A 17,945-nucleotide genomic window follows, 5' to 3' on the forward strand; every position below is an offset into this window, starting at 1 on the left:
TTGTGTGTACGATAGCAATAAAATTGAGTGGCCAACCAAAAGAAAGTTTAAAAAACAATCACATTTTTTATAAAAAGAAATAACTATTAAGAGTTTTAATGAGATTGATGCAACTTTCGTAAAACATAAAATTGTGAAAATCAACTAAATTATATCACTTTTTTTGTATTGGTAAAAAAGTTTTACCCAAGAATGCAATTATATATCTCACTTTTCTTGACGGAAAAAATTGTATCTCGATCATTATGTAAATGTTTGTTGAGTAGTTTTAGAAGTTATTCTTTTTTAAAACATATACAAAGTATTCACTGTTATTTAGTAGTGATAAGGTAGGATTTTTTTCTTTCAACCAAATTTTATCTGTATCCAAAAGTTTTAGATCGGATCTCTGAAGTGACGTTGTGATATATATCAATTAATTTGTAGATAAATTTTATTTTATATATGCAACAATGTATTTTTTTTTACACGGGCTCAATTAGATATCACTATTTAAATATGTCATAATATTATTTTTTAAAATATTATTTTTTAAATTTATTAAATATTTATAAAATAATCTATTGTTCAAACGATAAATCATATAATTAATTGTCACCGTATATATTATATAGGGCGCCTTTTATATATATATATAAAAAGTCTTTATCTTGTAACTTATTTTTTTCAAGTAGTTTAATAGTTAGACATACACTTTAAGTGTGAAGAATTAGAAAAATTTTAAGGTCAAATATAAACTCTTGCATATCAATAACCCTTGCAGTAAGTGACGACTCTGAGCATGTTTAGAGTGTGCGATCGTACATGATTTTAAATTTGTATGGGCATCAAAATTTTATTTATAGTTTAAAAAATTATATAGTAAACAAAATGCAGTATAAAAAATAATTATATATTAAAAATATAAAAAATTGAGTAGTTCAATGTTTTTTCTTCTTAAACTTTAAGTCTTAAATTTTAAATTTATAAATTGTTGGACCCTTGTGGTTGAATATGTACAAAAATGATATGCATTTGTTATTTTTATACTAAAATTAGAACCCTAGATAACAAAAATGTTTTGTTTATCAATTCCATTACTCCTTTATTCTTTGGTTTCTAAAGTTTGTGAAGAAAAACAAAAAATATCTATTAATTTCCATAAGAATCTCTTGTTAGATAATGTTATTATATATTAGTAGTAAGGCTATTTTAGACATTTCTATTCTTTTGTACATATATTCATTGTAACCCTATTAACTCAAGTTTGGTTAATTCTATATTATGAAACCCTAGAATGGTTTTCTCTCTTCTTCCTTTTTTCATTGTTAACATAGTATCAAAGAGCTTTGGTTGATTTTGGGATCTACTATAAAGAAGAGATAGACTGTTTTGATAGGAAGGCAACCACCAAAAGAGAGAAGAGAAGAGTAGCCTTATTCCCGATTTTGTTAAATCAGTCTCACAAAAACATTGATTGAGCATTCGTTAACCGTTAGATCGGGTTGATTTTTGGACAGCAGGTTCGCAACATTCAGGTCTTCGTCTTCAACGGTCGGATCAGCGAAAAGACGTCTGGAGGGGAGAAATCATGCTCGCACAGAACCAGATTATCCCTAATTTATTTTGTCTTAGTGATTGTGTTTGTTGTATTTTCCTGTCATTATTTGTTATGGCTGGTGCTAAGGATGATTCTCTTCAAGCACATTGGAAAGTACATTGTCCGAAATTGGAGAGAGCACATAAGAAAAAATTTAGGGGCCATCGTCCAATGTTGTTGTTTATGCTCCTCCTACCATTGGTTCTAGTTTTGGTTCTATATACTCATATGAGACTGCTTCCCAAATATTTGATATTGCAGAACAGCTTCAAAAACTTCTTGCCACTCAATCATATGCCATGTCTGCCACCTCTTCTAAATGTTTGAACTCGTCAGGTATATCTCCTTCCATATGGATTCGTGATTTGAGAGCATCTCATCATATGCCATACGATGATAAATCTTTTGTGTCTGTGAAACTTGTCTCGTCTGTGTCGGTTATGACTGTTGTTGGCACTCCTATGCCACTAGCAGGCGTTGGTTCTGTCTCCACACCTAACATGTCTCTTTCTGATGTTTATTATATTCCTAATCTTACTTTGAGTCTTGCTTCTATTAGTTAAATATGTGATCTCAGTTATTTGGTTGTGTTTTCTTCTACTTCTTATTGTGTGCAGGATTCACATTCTGGGAGGCTGATTGAGTCAGGTCATAGATAGGGGGGACTTTATGTTTTGGATGACCTGCAACTCCCAGATATTGCAACCTCAACAAATACTGCTGACTTATTATCTAGTTTTCGCTTGAATTCCTTATCTTCTAGTTTTTATTTATAGCATTCTCGCCTTGGATATGTTTCTGCTTCTAAATTAAAAAATTTGGCTTCTACTAGAGCCTTAGGATAGTTACAAACCTGTGATATATCAGATTGTTGTGGTTGTAAACTTGCTAAATTTCCAGCTTTACTGTTTAGTAAAATTGTTTCCGTTTCATATGCGTCATTTGATTTAGTTCACTCTGATGTTTGGGGTTCATCACCGGTTTTCACAAAGGTGGATCTAGATATTATGTTTCGTTTATTGATGATTACACTCGTTATTGTTGGGTTTATCTTATGAAAAATCGGTCTGAATTTTTTGACATTTATCATATGTTTCGTGCAATGGTCAAAACTCAACATAATTCTGTTATAAAGTTCTTTCGGTGTGATTTAGGTGATGAATATACCTCTAATAAATTTTTTGAATTACTTGCTTATGATGGCACCCTACACCAAACATCTTGTACTGATACTCCTCAATAAAATGGAGTTGCTGAAAGGAAACACTGTCATATTATAGATACTGCTCGTTCCCTTTTGTTGTCCGCTTCAGTTCCTAGTGAGTTTTGGGGAGAAACAGTTCTTACTGTTGTTCACGCTATTAATAGAATTTCATCCTCTATCATATCAGATTTGTCTCCCTTTGAAAAATTGTACGCTTCTACCCTTGATTACTATTCTTTGAAAGTTTTTGGTTATACTTGTTTTGTTTTTTGCCCTCAAGTAGAGCACAATAAGTTGTCTTCTCATTCAACCATGTGCGTTTTTCTTGGTTATGGAGATGGTCAAAAGAGTTATCGTTATTATGATCCGCATGCAAGAACTATGGCAGAAGAACTATCTGCATTGCACAAAACCAATACTTGGAAATTAGTACCTCTTCCTCTTGGAAAACGTGCTATTGGGTCTCGTTGGGTATACAAGATCAAAACTAAGTCTGATAGGTCAGTTGAGCGCTACAAAGCACGTCTTGTTGCTAAGGGTTTCTCTCAACAATATGGTATGGGTTATGAAGAAACTTTTGCTCTTGTAGCCAAGATGACCACTATTCGTACTCTTATTGCAGTTGCATCTATTCATCAATGACATATTTCCCAAATGGATGTCAAAAATACCTTTTTAAATGGTGAGCTTCATGAAGAAGTCTATATGGTCCCTCCACAAGGAGTTTCTCATAATCAAGGGGAAGTATGTAAGTTAAAAAAAGGCTCTATATGGTCTTAAACAGGCTCCTTGAGCTTGGTTTAAGAAATTCTCTACTGTGATCACTTCTCTTGGTTTCCGCTCTAGTGAACATGATTCTGCATTGTTTATAAGGTCCACCATTAATGGTCGCGTTATACTTTCTCTATATGTTGATGATATGATTATTATAGGTGATGATGTTAGTGGAATCAATGAGTTGAAATTGTAGTTAGCCAAATAGTTTGAGATGAAGGACTTGGAAACTCTTCACTATTTCTTGGGGATTAAAGTTGTCTACTCTCCTAGAGGCTACCTTATTTCTCAATCCAAGTACATTGCCAACATTCTTGACCAGACTCGTCTTTCTGATACTAGAGCAGTAGATACTCCTATTGAGTTAAATGTAAAATATGCTCCCTTGGATGATGTTCCTTTACCAGATTCCACTTTGTATTGTACTTTGGTTGGCAGCTTAGTGTACCTTACGATTACCAGATCTAACATTGCTTATGTTGTTCATGTTGTTAGTCAGTTTGTTGTCTCTCCCACTACAGTACATTGGGCAACAGTTATTTGAATTCTTCGTTATCTTCGAGGAACTCAATTTCAAAGCCTTCTCTTTCCATCGTCATCCTCATTAGAGTTAAGAGCTTATTTTGATGCTGATTGGGCTGGTGACACCACATATTGTAAATCTACCACATGGTTTTGTATTTTTCTTGAAGACTCTCTTATTTCTTAGAAGAGTAAGAAACAAGACAATGTTTCTCGCTCTTCTACAGAAGCTGAGTATTGTGCTATGATATACACTACCGTTGAAATAATTTGGTTGCGTTGGCTTTTGTCTGATAGGGGTATCTTTCTTTCTGAGCCAACTCCGATGCACTGCGATAACAAGAGTGCTATTCAAATTGCTCACAACTCGGTCTTTCATGAACGCACCAAACACATTGAGATTGATTGTCATCTTACTTGTCATCATCTTTAGCATGGAACCATTACTCTACCGCTTGTCTCTTCTTCTTTATAGATTGCTGATTTGTTCACAAAGATGCATTCCATTAAACGTTTTCGTTTTTTAGTTGACAAACTCTCAATGCTCCATGGTAATGCATCGTGAGTTTGAGGGGAGATGTTAGATAAGATTATTATATATTAATAGTAAGGGTATTTTATATATTTCTATTCTTTTGTATATATACTCATTGTAACCCTATTAACTCAAGTTTGGTTTATTCTATGTTATGAAACCCTAAAGTGATTGTCTCTCTTCTTCCTCTTTTCATTGTTAACATCTCTTTTGTCAGTAATTGTTTGCTCATACTCTCTTCTCAAAAAAATGTATCTCTTGTTGAGATGATTCTTGAATGAAATTTTATCTTGCAAAAACATGTTAAATCGCATCAAACATAATGAATTTAATTATCATTATCTCAGTCATAAAATCCAAGATGAATTGATTATAAGTATAAAAAACATAACGAATTAATTAATATCACATCAAATATAATAAATTTTATTATCATTATATGACTTATAAAAAAACATAGAATTTACATAAAAAAATAAGGCACCGAATTTAAATTTTGCATATGACACCAATATTTTCAGGAATTGCCTTGTTTGCCGCCATTGAGTTTTACTTACACCACTAATGAAGACTATCTTTATCCTTATTCCTTAATATTATTTATTACTATATTTCTTTACCTAATATCCTCTATTAATTTATGATCATATTAATAACATTATTAACATTTAAATTGTAAAATTCTTAATACCTTGTGTTAAAAGGTTCACCTTGACTAGGTTTTCTTCACACTACGATAAGGTCGTCTACGAAACTCTAACAGTGTGAACACTCCATATAATGAATGATTCTGGAAAATTGATTTGAAGATTTCTAGCTGGTGACCACGTGCTTTGGTGAATTATTACGATCTCCACTAAAATTAATAGATTTATAAGATTTAAGGATGATATAATAGAATTTTAAACGCATCAAATTTTAACCACTTTAATCATATCATGTTTATAGATATTATTAGTTAGTTTACAAATTTATCATTTTTGAATTTAACAATTATAAATTTGAGTTGGTCGCACTTGATCTATGCTATCAATTTAAATGAATAAATATCATTTTTAAATGATAATCAATTTAAATAAAAAGAGAATAGTGATAATTTTAAATGATTGAATAATAATAATAATTTTAATACATGACATAAAATTAAATTTAAATTCTCTATTACCATAAAATTGAGTGGCCAACCAACATGGAGTTTTAAAAATAAAGACTTTTTAAAAAAAAAAAAAAATAATCACTTTTAAGAGTTTTATCTATTTGTTATAGCTTTTGAAAAAAATTCAAAGTCTCAAAATAAATTATAAACTACTTTAAATGAGTAATTATTCTGAGTAGCTTCACATTAAAATTATTTTTTTAAAACAGATTATTTTCTTAAAAAAATAACTTTTATCACGATAAACAATGATTTTTTAATAAATTATCTTTAAATTGTGAATTATCAAAATTATTATTTTTTATATAATATGTTGCAAACAAACCCTCTAAATGAGATATTATTCAAAAGCCAAAGTTTAGGTAACCTTGGGGTCCATGATGAAGAATGCAACATTGCTCTTCAAATGGTGTGGAGATTCTCATGGGCAACATTAAACAATCCAAACTTAAGAAGAAAAAGTCTTCAAGAAAAAGTTAAGTTTTTATATGGATTAGTCTTCTAAAGATTATATAAAGTTTAACTTCTACAAGTTGAAGTTGAATTATATATTGACTTTTATCTATGGTTGGTACGATGTATGTTTTCTGCAATCGCATGTTTGAAAAGAAAGTTGTATACTTTCACCAAAAATTTGCATCATATACAAAAACCAAACCTATTTTACTAAGTATGCAACTTTTATAATTTTTTAGTTGCTTCCACCACAAGTTTATTTAATATCCAGATTTGCTTCTATATATAGGTTCACCTAATTTGACTTGGCTTTCTCCATAGACTAACACGAAGCACTAATATGAACACACTTTCTTTAAAATTAAATATATATACATTTTTTTTTATGAGGTAAATAAGACCCAAGTTGTTTGTGTCTATATATATATAATATAACAAATATTGAAGAAGATTTCAATGTAATATTTCATAAAAGAATTAATAACTAAATATATATTAATTAATTAATTTAAATTTTGTCCAAAGAATGTTAATTTCAAACAGGAGCTAGGAAAAAAATTTATGAATGAAATATTATATTTAAATGTAAAAAATAGAACATTAAAAGATGATAAATCATATTATAAAAAAGGATTATAAATTATTGGTAAAAAAGTTTTACCCAACTATGCAATTATAGATCACTTTGTTTTACGAAAAAAATTATATCCTACTATGAAAATGTTTGTTGCGAAGTTTGAGAAGTTAATATTTTTTTTAACATGTGTATCCACTTTTATTTAGCAGTGACGAAATAGATTTTGTTTTCTTTCAATTAAAATTTCTCTGTAGGCAGGAGTTATAAATCAGACCAATAAAGTGACATTATGATAAAAATGATTGAAAGATTATCTAAATTTTTTTTTTTCATTGTTAATGTACATATCAATTAATTTGTAGATAAATTTAATTTATATACATGTGACAATGTAATTTTTTACACTGGTGTAATTATATTTCACCATTTAAATGTGTCATAATATTATTATTTTCTAAAATATTGTATTCTCATCAAGACACTACAATTTGAGAAGTACTAAATGTGAGACACAGAAATTAAAATTGTGATTTACTATTAAAAAAAAAAAAAACGTTGTTATTGCACACCAATTATTATTATTTTCATTAAATACTAGATCCTACCATAACAGATTAACACGTCATGAGGAGTGAATATGACAAAATAATTGGTACAAATACATAGGAAAAAGAAGAGTCAAATTAGTCATGTATAATTATATCCATATATATGTAGTTCATTGGCCACCTAAATAATGATGTAGGCAGCATTATGCCGTCATCATTTTTTTGTTTAGAAAAAGAAAATGTTACCTCATATTTGCAATGTTTTTTAGTTAAGAAAAATAAATTTTCAATATGTTTTTTTGGTTTTTCACAAACATTTTAGTTCCAGTTCTCATAATATTTCGTTTTTATGCTTTTAAATATATCAATTTTTTTTTTATTATTGTTGTTTTAATTAATTCTTGTAAAATTTGTTCATGTTAAAATTAATTTATACATGTGTGTAATATTCATTTTAATTTTTATGTAGGTATTAGAGGTATTTATATGGTACAAATATTAATTTCAATATGAATAAATTTTATGAAAACTAAAAAATTAAAATTAAAATTAAAATGTGATATATTTATAAAAAATATTTATTTATTTATTTATTTTCAAATTTAAAAGTGATATATCTGGATGAAGAAAAATATATTTAAATAAAAAAAAAAGATATAAAAAATGAATAAACAACAATTTTGAATGCGAATATTGTCACTATAATCATTTTAAAAGTGTTACATTTTGACGAAGAAAAATATATTTAAATTGAAAAAATAAAAAGATGTAAATAATAGATAAACTAACATCATGTTCCATGAATTAAATGTGATTTTTTTATATTACTCAATTTAGTCCATAAGATCACTGACTAAAAAAATACTCTTTTTTATGTAACAAAAAAAAATACTTTTTTTACCAAACAAAAGAAATACTTAAAAATATAATTACAATTTCAATAAATTGAAAAACAATGTTAACAACACATTATAGATTTAAAGATCAAAGTTATTATCATTTTGTTTGGTACTCCATAGAAAGGATAGTAAATACTATTATTGATCACAGATGGAAATTTAAAACAAAAAATTCAATCGAACAATATCATTTGTTACATGAGTTAGAAATGAAAGACAAATAAAATAATTGTTTATTCATAAAAATAAAAAAGAATATACTTTCATCCATAAAATCAACAGAAGGAAAAAACAAAAATGAGTAAAGACACACTCTGTATCTTCTCCAGTTCACAAACTGTTTTGGTTGTTTGATTCGGTATCAATTTCATTCTTCCATTTTGTTATATAATAAATAAAAAATTCATTCTTCTATTTCATTACATTCTCATAAAGTCAAAGACGCCAACCCATTTAAGAATAACCCATTTTTATTTTATTTTCTTCTTCCTACTTTTTTTAATGCAAAATGGTGAAAAGTTTCTACATTATTGAAAGTGATTGTTTCTCCCTTCATCAAGAGCACCACCTATATTTTGTTCTGCATTTGTTATGGCGACTCAGTCATAAATACAATACTGAAATACCCTTCACTTTGTCACATCTTGTCCCACGTCTATGCCACCTTCACTACCTGTAAGTAATAATATAAAAACACCTCATGTTTTAGTTTGTACTATTTTCATGTTATTTGCTTCAAAGTTTGAGTCTTTTTCCATTTGGGTTTCAAGTTTGATTATGTTGTCTCAGGTGTTTTTCTTTAGTCTGGTAGCTGTTTGATTTTATGCTTACATGGGGTTGTTTGTGGATTCACATCATCAATTAATGTTTCTTACTTGATTTGTTTGTTATCAGGGAGAGATAAAGTGTTTTAAGTGATTCATGAGAGATATTTAAAGGTTGTGTTGTGGTGATTTCTGTATATTTCAAGGATGTATCTTTTAGAGGGTCATAAACATGAAGTTGTTTTCATTTTATGGTTTTGTTGCTATTTATTACTGGTTGCTGCACAAGATAATATCACTGACCCCACTGAAGGTATGTTTCTTTTTCTCCTTTTTTGGCATTCCATGATTTATTTTTGCTTCTATTAGGATGTACTTAAATACTAAAAATCGTTCATGTAGCTCTAAAGTTTAATTTCAGTTGTAATAAAAAAAATGTTTAATTTCAGTAGGGCTAGTTGAATTTGTCCATTTTCACCCTTCAAGTCTAAAAGGCCCTTGTGTGAGGGAGATGTTAGGGTTGTATTGATAAAAATCTTTAATTTGAGCTTTTTGGATATTTGGTTCTTGAGAAATTCTCTTTGATGGTATACAAGTGTCTCTGGAAGTGGTAGTGATACAATTTGCAAATGATATTCTTTTAGTTAGTTACATTGTTGGTTAGTTTAGGGATTTAATTGTATGAAAAAACCTTGGATGACTGTAAAAAATATAACACAAAACCATCTACGTGTCTTTTCCTAATAGCTTAAACTTTTGTGATAGTTGATTCATGACATGGTTCTTAAGCTTCTATGAGCAAGTGGTCTCGAGTTTGATCCTCGTCTCCATCACTTTTCTAATAAGAAGCTGAATTTCAGCACAAGATATGCTGTCCTTTCATTATTCACATTTTAAGCCCAAAGAGCCCTTGCATGAAGGGACATGTTAGAAATATTGTATAAAACCATGCACATGTCTTCACCAAACTGTTTAGGGATGGTTTATGGCAATGACCAAAGACAGAGATAAGATAATTGTATCATTTCAGATGAACTTGGTTAATTGTGGAGTTTTCTACACTTGACTCAAAGGAAGGAGAATTTTGTGTTCTATGAGACTATCCATAAAACATTTCTTATAAGATATAATGTTGCTTTTTGTTGATTCTATTGATGATGTGATAATTGTTTGAATTGACGTGCAGTTGAAGCATTAAAAGCCATAAAACAAAGGTTGATTGATCCTAATGGAAATTTGAGCAATTGGAATCATGGAGACCCGTGCACATCTCATTGGACAGGAGTTTTGTGTTTCAATGAAACATTAATAGATGGCTATTTACACGTTCAAGAATTGTATGACTTCTGTCTTCTACTCGACATTTCTGTTTCATAAAAGACATATTTACATTTACAAGCTTACATATCCTCTCTCTCTCCCTCCCTCTCCCTCCCTCTCTCTCTCTCTCTCTTTCTCATTTGTTAATGCGACAATTGATTCACAACTTATTAAATAGCTTGTAGAATGTGGAATAGTCTCCATTTGAGAAGCTATCAATCTTATTCATCGATTGTAATTTCTTTTCGTGTCTTTCCAGAATCAAACTACTCAATGCAAAGCTATCATTCTGTGTTTGGAAATTGAGAACTTTCTTTTTGCCACTACTCCTTTGTCAAGTTTGTTTTTCTTGTTTGTAGGCAACTAATGAATTTGAACTTGTTCGGAAATTTGGCACCAGAAATTGGCAGCTTAGCTTATATGGAAAGATTGTAAGACATTAGCTGCATTTATGCTTGAAATTACAAATTATTTCGAATAATTTTCAATTTAATAATTGCTAGATGCCACTTTGCGTATGTAGTAGTTTTGACTCATTCGAGTCTTTCCTCGTTTTCACATCTTTTAGTTAACTTCTTCTAATACATCCTTTTCTACATGTTCTAAAGGAACTTCATGTGGAACAATCTAACTGGGAGTATTCCAAAGGAAATTGGGAATATCAAATCTTTAATCCTCTTGTAAGTTAAACCTTTTTCTTTTAGCATGTATGTTAGTCGCCATATGATTAAATAACCCGATTGTTTTCATTTTAACTTTTTTTCATTTTTGTTAGACTCCTGAATGGAAATCAATTAACAGGTTCACTGCCAGAGGAGCTTGGCTTTCTTCCAAACCTTGATAGAATACAAATCGATCAAAACAATATATCAGGATCTCTACCTACATCATTTGCAAACCTGAACAAGACAAAACACTTGTAAGGTTCTTGACGACCAAAATGTTGTTTAAGCATGACCATTCTTTATATTTTTATTTGAACTCTTTTATTTCTCAACCTTTGTAGTTATTACCATAATAAAAATGGAAAGAAAATAATGTTTTGCTTTTCCCCCAATGGAACAGTCACATGAACAATAATTCAATTAGCGGGCAAATCCCACCGGAACTTTCCCGATTACCAAAACTTGTTCACTTGTAAGTTGGTCATTGGAAGTTTTTCTTGGTTTTATTTAATCCTTTGTTATCATACTTATATGTTTGTTAACAAGATGTTTCTCTGGACCTGTAGCCTTCTTGACAACAACAACTTATCAGGATATCTTCCTCCCGAGCTTTCCAAATTGCCAAGCTTACTTATTCTGTATGATTTTCTTATTCTCTGAAATGTGTGTTTGTATGCATATATAATTATATTTTATGTTTTTCATTTCAGATGTAAAAAGTTCATATTCTTTATAAAGCTCATGGCATTTTGCTTCTCTTCCACGTAGCGTTGATCTCTGTTGGCTGTTCCATTATTTACACATCTGTAATTTGGCTGTCACTAAAATAGTAAAATATAGAGTAAGTACTCAAATTGGTCCCCGATAAAAAAACACGCAGACCTATTTGATCTATGGTAAATGAAAAGTACCAATTTTGTCTTTAAGAATCCAAAAGTGTGTCAAATTAGTCCTTTTTAAGATATTTTTAGGGACATTTTAGTTCCTATTAGGGGCTAATTTGACCCTCATTTGAGATTCTTAAGGACCAAATTGGTATTTTCATTTCTCAGAATCAAATATGTCTTCGTTTTGTCTGGGACCAATTTCAGTATTCACTCTAAAATATACAAGTGTTGGGAAATCTCATAGATGATATCTTAGGAATAGTTTCCATAGCTCATTATATTTCATGAATTTATTTTCTGATTAAGCTAGTCTAATTTTATTATAAATAAATAGGTGGTTAGTATTTCACCTCCGTACAATCATTGCAACACGTCCACAAGAATCATCTTGTGATGTTTACATTACAGCTCTTAAATAATTGTGTTTGTATAGTTAGATTCTTGAAGTATTGTTTTGGATTTTCTTGCAGTCAACTTGACAACAATAATTTCGACGGGAATAGCATTCCAGATACTTATAGCAACATGTCTAAATTGTTGAAGTTGTAAGTGAATTTTGTTATCCCTTGTCTCTAAGTAAGTTTTGTAAGAGCAGGGAGTGGAGTCCATGTGCGAAAGCCTTTCTTCCAATATTTAGCTGCAAAGTACTAGTTTTAGATACTATGATTTTTGTCTCTAAATGTTATTGGTTTTTTGATACTATCAGGAGCCTTAAGAATTGCAACTTGCAAGGACCGATTCCTGACTTAAGCCGTATACCAAATCTTCTTTATCTGTAAGTTCAGTTATCTGTATTGAGGGAAGTTACTTTTCGATGCAAAGAATCTAGCATGTCACCATTTTTATGTTGTATGAATTTCAGTGACCTCAGTTCCAATCGGTTGAATGAATCACTTCCTTCCACACTTTCAGAAAACATCACAACTATGTAAGAATCTCTGCCATTCAAATAATCTCTACTCTATTTATTTTGCATTTAATTATTTGAATTCCATATGTCAATATTTTCCTCCTGTTTATTGTTTGTTGTAAATCTACTGAATATGAGATCATATACTTTTGATCATTAATCTATGTGGTTATATGCAGTGATTTTTCAAACAACAAGCTTACTGGAACCATTCCGCCCTCCTTTTCTAGTCTTCCACATCTTCAGAGATTGTAAGTTTTCTTTTGTTTTATCTTTTCTTCTTCTATATATCAAACTGTTAATATAATCCAAATGAAAGTTATATCAACCACTCATCTCATTTTCCCATCAAATATTGAATTTTCTACTACTAACGAGTAAGACCTTTTTTTATTTTTTTTATTTATTTTTTATTTTTTTATTTTTTTTTTATTTTTTTTATATTCTTATTTAATCAATCATGTTATTAACTAAATGGATTCTTACAGTTATCATTCTCTGTGGTAGGTCTCTTGCAAACAATTCATTGAATGGCGTTGTTCCCTCCACGATTTGGCAGGATAAGACTTTAAATGGAACAGAAAGATTTATCTTGTAAGCCCTAAAGTAATAAGTTCCACAATTTTGTTTTCCTAGCTAAATGTGTATTAGGAGTGTGCATGCGTTCTTTTCTGTATAGCAAATCATAGTATGTTCCCTGCCTATGAAGCACAAACACTGGAGACGACACTAATAATAATTTTAGAAAATGAAAGTAATTGAATGTAGCCATATGTTTCAATATCGGACACTGATACGTATGCATTCAATCTGAAGCGTTGGTGCTAAATAGGTGTGTGCACAATCAAATTGGTAAAGATTTTTGACCTTTGGGGCATATTTTGGGTTTTTTTCTATGCTAATATATTCAATTCATGTATATTTCCATCTGCATAGTTGCTAGTGAATACTTAGATTTACATTTTTGATTTGCTTAGCCTGAGGTTCTGATCTTTCAGGGAGTTGGAAAATAATCGATTTACAACTGTATCAGGCAATATCAATCTTCCTCCAAATGTCACAGTCTTGTAAGATTCTTAACTTACTATGCAGTTTGCAATGAAATCATTGTAGTGTGTTATGCAGTTTTCCATTATTTTGATTTTGTTATGCACATTCAAACGTCTTTTGTCATTTTCCGAAGATCAAGAATTGAGCATTAGATTTAGCATATATATACTAGATCTTTTTTAAATATCTCCCACGTTATTATCTGAAAATTCTTGTATTTCAGTCTTGACGGGAATCCTCTATGCTCAAATAACACCCTGAGTCAGCTCTGTAGTTCCGAAGGCGTTAATGACACAAACGACCTCATTCGAACAAACGCCAATGGTTTCTGTCCTGCTCAATCATGCCCGCCTCCTTATGAATACTCTTTGGATTGTTTCTGTGCAGCACCATTGCTTGTTGATTATCGACTGAAAAGTCCGGGGTTTTCAGATTTCCTTCCATACATAGACGATTTTGAGAAATACATGACTACTGGTCTTACTATAAATATGACTCAACTAAACTTTACTTTTCATTGGGAAGCAGGACCTCGATTGAGAATGAACTTGAAGTTTTTTCCTTTATATGTTGATCAAAATAGTTCCCATACTTTCGATGAAACTGAGGTCATGCGAATTAAAAGCATGTTCACAGGATGGAATATTCCTGACAGTGATTTGTTTGGACCATATGAATTGCTGAACTTCAATCTGGGCTTTTACCTGAATGGTGAGTTTCAAAAACTTTCTATGATATGATAAATTGGTTGCAGGAAATTCGATTTAATGCATAATGTTATTAAAACTGCTTTCATGTTTTCTTTATCTGGATGATTACTATGAATTTCAAATAAAATCTCTATTCATTTAGTTGTTCATGTAATGTTTTCAGTATATATTGAACTAATGATCCTCCCTGTAAACAAATTTGCTTTCTCTCTATTTGCTTGTATCGCAAGTTGAAATTTACAATTAATAAATTGCTGCATAATATGTAACGTACTTTTCTACAACAAGACACATGACTGTTCTCATATTGCTCATTATTATTGTTGCAGTGACTGCCACCTCTTCAAAATCGGGGATAAGCACGGGAGCAATAGTCGGCATAGTCTTAGGGACGATTGCCTTTGCAGTGACGCTATCTGCAATTGTTACTCTTCTTATATTAAGAACAAAATTGAGAGATTATCGTGTAGTTTCCAAAGGGCGTCATGGTGAGTTCCTTATCATGAATCACCGAGTGTATTGTTTTTGTTCTTTCAGTAAGTGGTGTGCCTCTGGCACAATCAAAAATTTGGAAGCTATTATGTGCTATTTTATTTTTAACCGAAGCATATGTAAAATCTAATTTTTCTTTTCTCAACATTCTAAGTATTAAAATCTAATTTACTGTTAAAGACCATATTAGATCGGTTATCAAGAATAACATAGATTCATATTTATTAACAGTGTCTAAAATCTCGATAAAAATTGATGGCGTAAGGGCCTTTACATATGAAGAATTGTCCTCCGCTACGAACAATTTTAGCAGCTCTGCTCAAGTCGGACAAGGGGGCTACGGGAAGGTATATAAAGGTATTATTTCTGACGGCACAGTTGTTGCCATAAAACGTGCACAAGAGGGATCCCTGCAAGGCGAGAAGGAGTTCCTTACAGAAATATCATTACTATCACGGTTACATCATCGCAACCTTGTGTCTCTAATTGGATACTGTGATGAAGAAGGTGAACAGGTAATTTTTCTTTCATAAACTTAATCCAAGTCCTGGTTAATTTTTCTCATTGTCCTTTCAAGTTATTTTGGTTTTATAAAATCTCTTTCAATCTTCAATCTTCTTTTGTCTGACTGTATCGGAAAATCTTCGGTTGTTTTTGCTTCATGCTTGCAGATGCTGGTTTATGAATATATGCCAAATGGAACACTCAGGGATCACCTTTCTGGTACATCTTATGTTCTTATTTTCTAGTTTTCTGACATTGTCCTATTAAATCTTATGATTTTGTAACATTGTATGCTGTGTAAATTTTCTTTGCTCTATCCGACTCCAATAGAAGCCCAACGATATATGGATGGTTTGATTTACCGAAATTGTGTGCCAAAGTTCCTTTCTATGCCATCTCCCTTAACTCTCTTCTTAATGTTTTACTACAGCTACATCAAAAGAACCTCTAACATTTGCCATGAGATTAAAGATGGCACTAGGGGCAGCTAAAGGTCTCATGTATCTACACACAGAAGCTGATCCTCCAATATTTCACCGAGATGTCAAGGCCAGCAACATATTATTGGACTCTAAGCTCTCTGCAAAAGTGGCAGATTTCGGACTTTCGCGGCTTGCCCCAGTTCCAGATATGGAAGGAATTGTGCCTGGTCATGTATCTACAGTCGTAAAGGGGACACCGGTAAGGCTTTCATAATTGGGTTTGGTTTTCTAAACCGGCCATGTGTATGTTAAGAGTATTAGACACTTATTGATGACTGTTGAGTTGAGCTACTGGCACGTAACATCATCTCGGATGAATTTTTATCGTTAGTTAATTATTTCCCTTCCCTATATTTTAAATATGCAGGGTTACCTTGATCCAGAGTACTTCTTAACTCACAAGTTGACCGACAAGAGTGATGTTTATAGTCTTGGTGTTGTGTTTTTGGAACTTCTGACTGGGATGCATCCTATCTCACATGGCAAAAATATTGTTAGAGAGGTATTTCTTTACCTTTTGACTTATTTCCCTATTTGCTATTTCCCCTTTTGTACCCATATTTGCAGTGTGAGGTTAAGCAATTGTGCCTCCCTATGATTTATTCACTTCCCTTTACTACCCAATTTTCATTTGAAAAAATGGAAGAAGCTGCAAAATGTATAGCACCAATGTTTCAGATTGAAGGCATGTTTAGTGTCCATTTGTTAGTGGTTGACACCGACACATGAAGTTACATTCAATTTTTTTCCATTTTTCAAATTATTTTTTGCATCAATATGTCAGTGTTGTGTTTGGTATCTGTGTCAATGCTTCATTGTAATATCCAATCATTGTTCCATTATTCCAAGGTTTTGGGTTTGATAGCACTGAGTAATACTTGACATGATATAGGTTGAATCATACTGAATAATTTTCAAGTAACTTGTATCCTTTGGTCATGTAAATTTCCCTTATTCATTTCCTATCTTATTATTCATTTCTTATCTTAAGATATCATAATTACAGTGTTTGACGCCAACCCTTTTTAATATCTTTTTTCAGGTCAACCTTTCATACCAATCCGGCGTGATATTTTCAATTATTGATGCACGTATGGGGTCTTATCCATCTGAGCACGTCGAGAAATTTTTGAGTTTAGCTCTCAAGTGTTGTAACGATGAGCCAGATAATCGGCCTAGAATGACCGAAGTGGTTCGAGAACTCGAAAACATATGGAATGTGATGCCGGAATCAGATACAAGGAGAGCTGAATCTTTAACCAGTGTCAGTGATTCTAGTAAAGCAATTAGTACACCATCTTCATCTTCTGCTATGAGGACTCCTTTTGTATCAGGTGATGTTTCAGGGAGTGACCTTGTTAGTGGAGTAATACCAAGCATCAAGCCAAGATAGAATTACACACAAAGCTGAAAAAATAGTAGCTTTAGCTAATTATGGTCCATATTAATTCTTCTTATGTGAGGTTGTGATTACCATGTGAATTGAATAATGAGACTATGTATGTCACTTGATTTCATCTTCACCCTTTATATTCTTTTGTTTTTGTACCATCTGATACACTGATAGAACTCGGGGTTGTATATATAACATACGAGTTTTGTACATTATATAAGTTTGGTTGTTTATGCTGTGCCTTTATGGACTGGGAAAGTGAGTTCCATTTGAGGTTTGCTTATTAAAACAGTTGAATGAGAAGAGAAATCTGAGAGACATGTTGAAAATCCGTTTCTTTTAACTACACAGCGTAAGTTCTTTGTATAGACTATGAGCAATAAATACAAATAATGATAGGAATAATTACAAAATATTCTACTCTTAATTACACGGTATTCTATTTATTTATACGATCTTATTTTATTCTCAACATTTCCCCTCAAAACAGAGTATATAAATTAAATGCACTAAACTTG

General features: G+C 31.2%; 1 protein-coding gene across 1 annotated transcript; it reads left to right on the forward strand.

Moving 5' to 3' along the window:
• Positions 1-8,703: 8,703 nt before the first annotated feature.
• LOC101512846 (probable LRR receptor-like serine/threonine-protein kinase At1g06840) lies at positions 8,704-17,660 on the forward strand. Its single transcript, XM_004500336.4, has 21 exons — positions 8,704-8,925; positions 9,145-9,327; positions 10,201-10,351; positions 10,694-10,765; positions 10,943-11,014; positions 11,110-11,253; positions 11,400-11,471; positions 11,566-11,637; positions 12,357-12,431; positions 12,593-12,661; positions 12,749-12,814; positions 12,976-13,047; positions 13,304-13,390; positions 13,795-13,863; positions 14,070-14,557; positions 14,886-15,044; positions 15,280-15,563; positions 15,720-15,771; positions 15,983-16,233; positions 16,402-16,536; positions 17,077-17,660. The coding sequence occupies exons 2-21, from the start codon at positions 9,222-9,224 to the stop codon at positions 17,425-17,427; spliced, it is 2,847 nt and encodes a 948-aa protein (XP_004500393.1). The 5' UTR covers positions 8,704-8,925; positions 9,145-9,221; the 3' UTR covers positions 17,428-17,660.
• Positions 17,661-17,945: the final 285 nt, after the last annotated feature.

This window comes from Cicer arietinum, chromosome 5, assembly GCF_000331145.2.
Source record: "Cicer arietinum cultivar CDC Frontier isolate Library 1 chromosome 5, Cicar.CDCFrontier_v2.0, whole genome shotgun sequence".
NCBI lineage: Eukaryota > Viridiplantae > Streptophyta > Magnoliopsida > Fabales > Fabaceae > Cicer > Cicer arietinum.

Excerpts from the sequence above, each read along its gene's own strand:
- LOC101512846 (XM_004500336.4), top strand. The coding sequence starts at position 9,222 with ATGTATCTTTTAGAGGGTCATAAACATGAAGTTGTTTTCATTTTATGG. Across the intron at positions 13,391-13,794 it reads GGAACAGAAAGATTTATCTT|GGAGTTGGAAAATAATCGAT; the intron begins GTAAGCCCTAAA and ends CTGATCTTTCAG. Across the intron at positions 16,537-17,076 it reads GCAAAAATATTGTTAGAGAG|GTCAACCTTTCATACCAATC; the intron begins GTATTTCTTTAC and ends ATCTTTTTTCAG.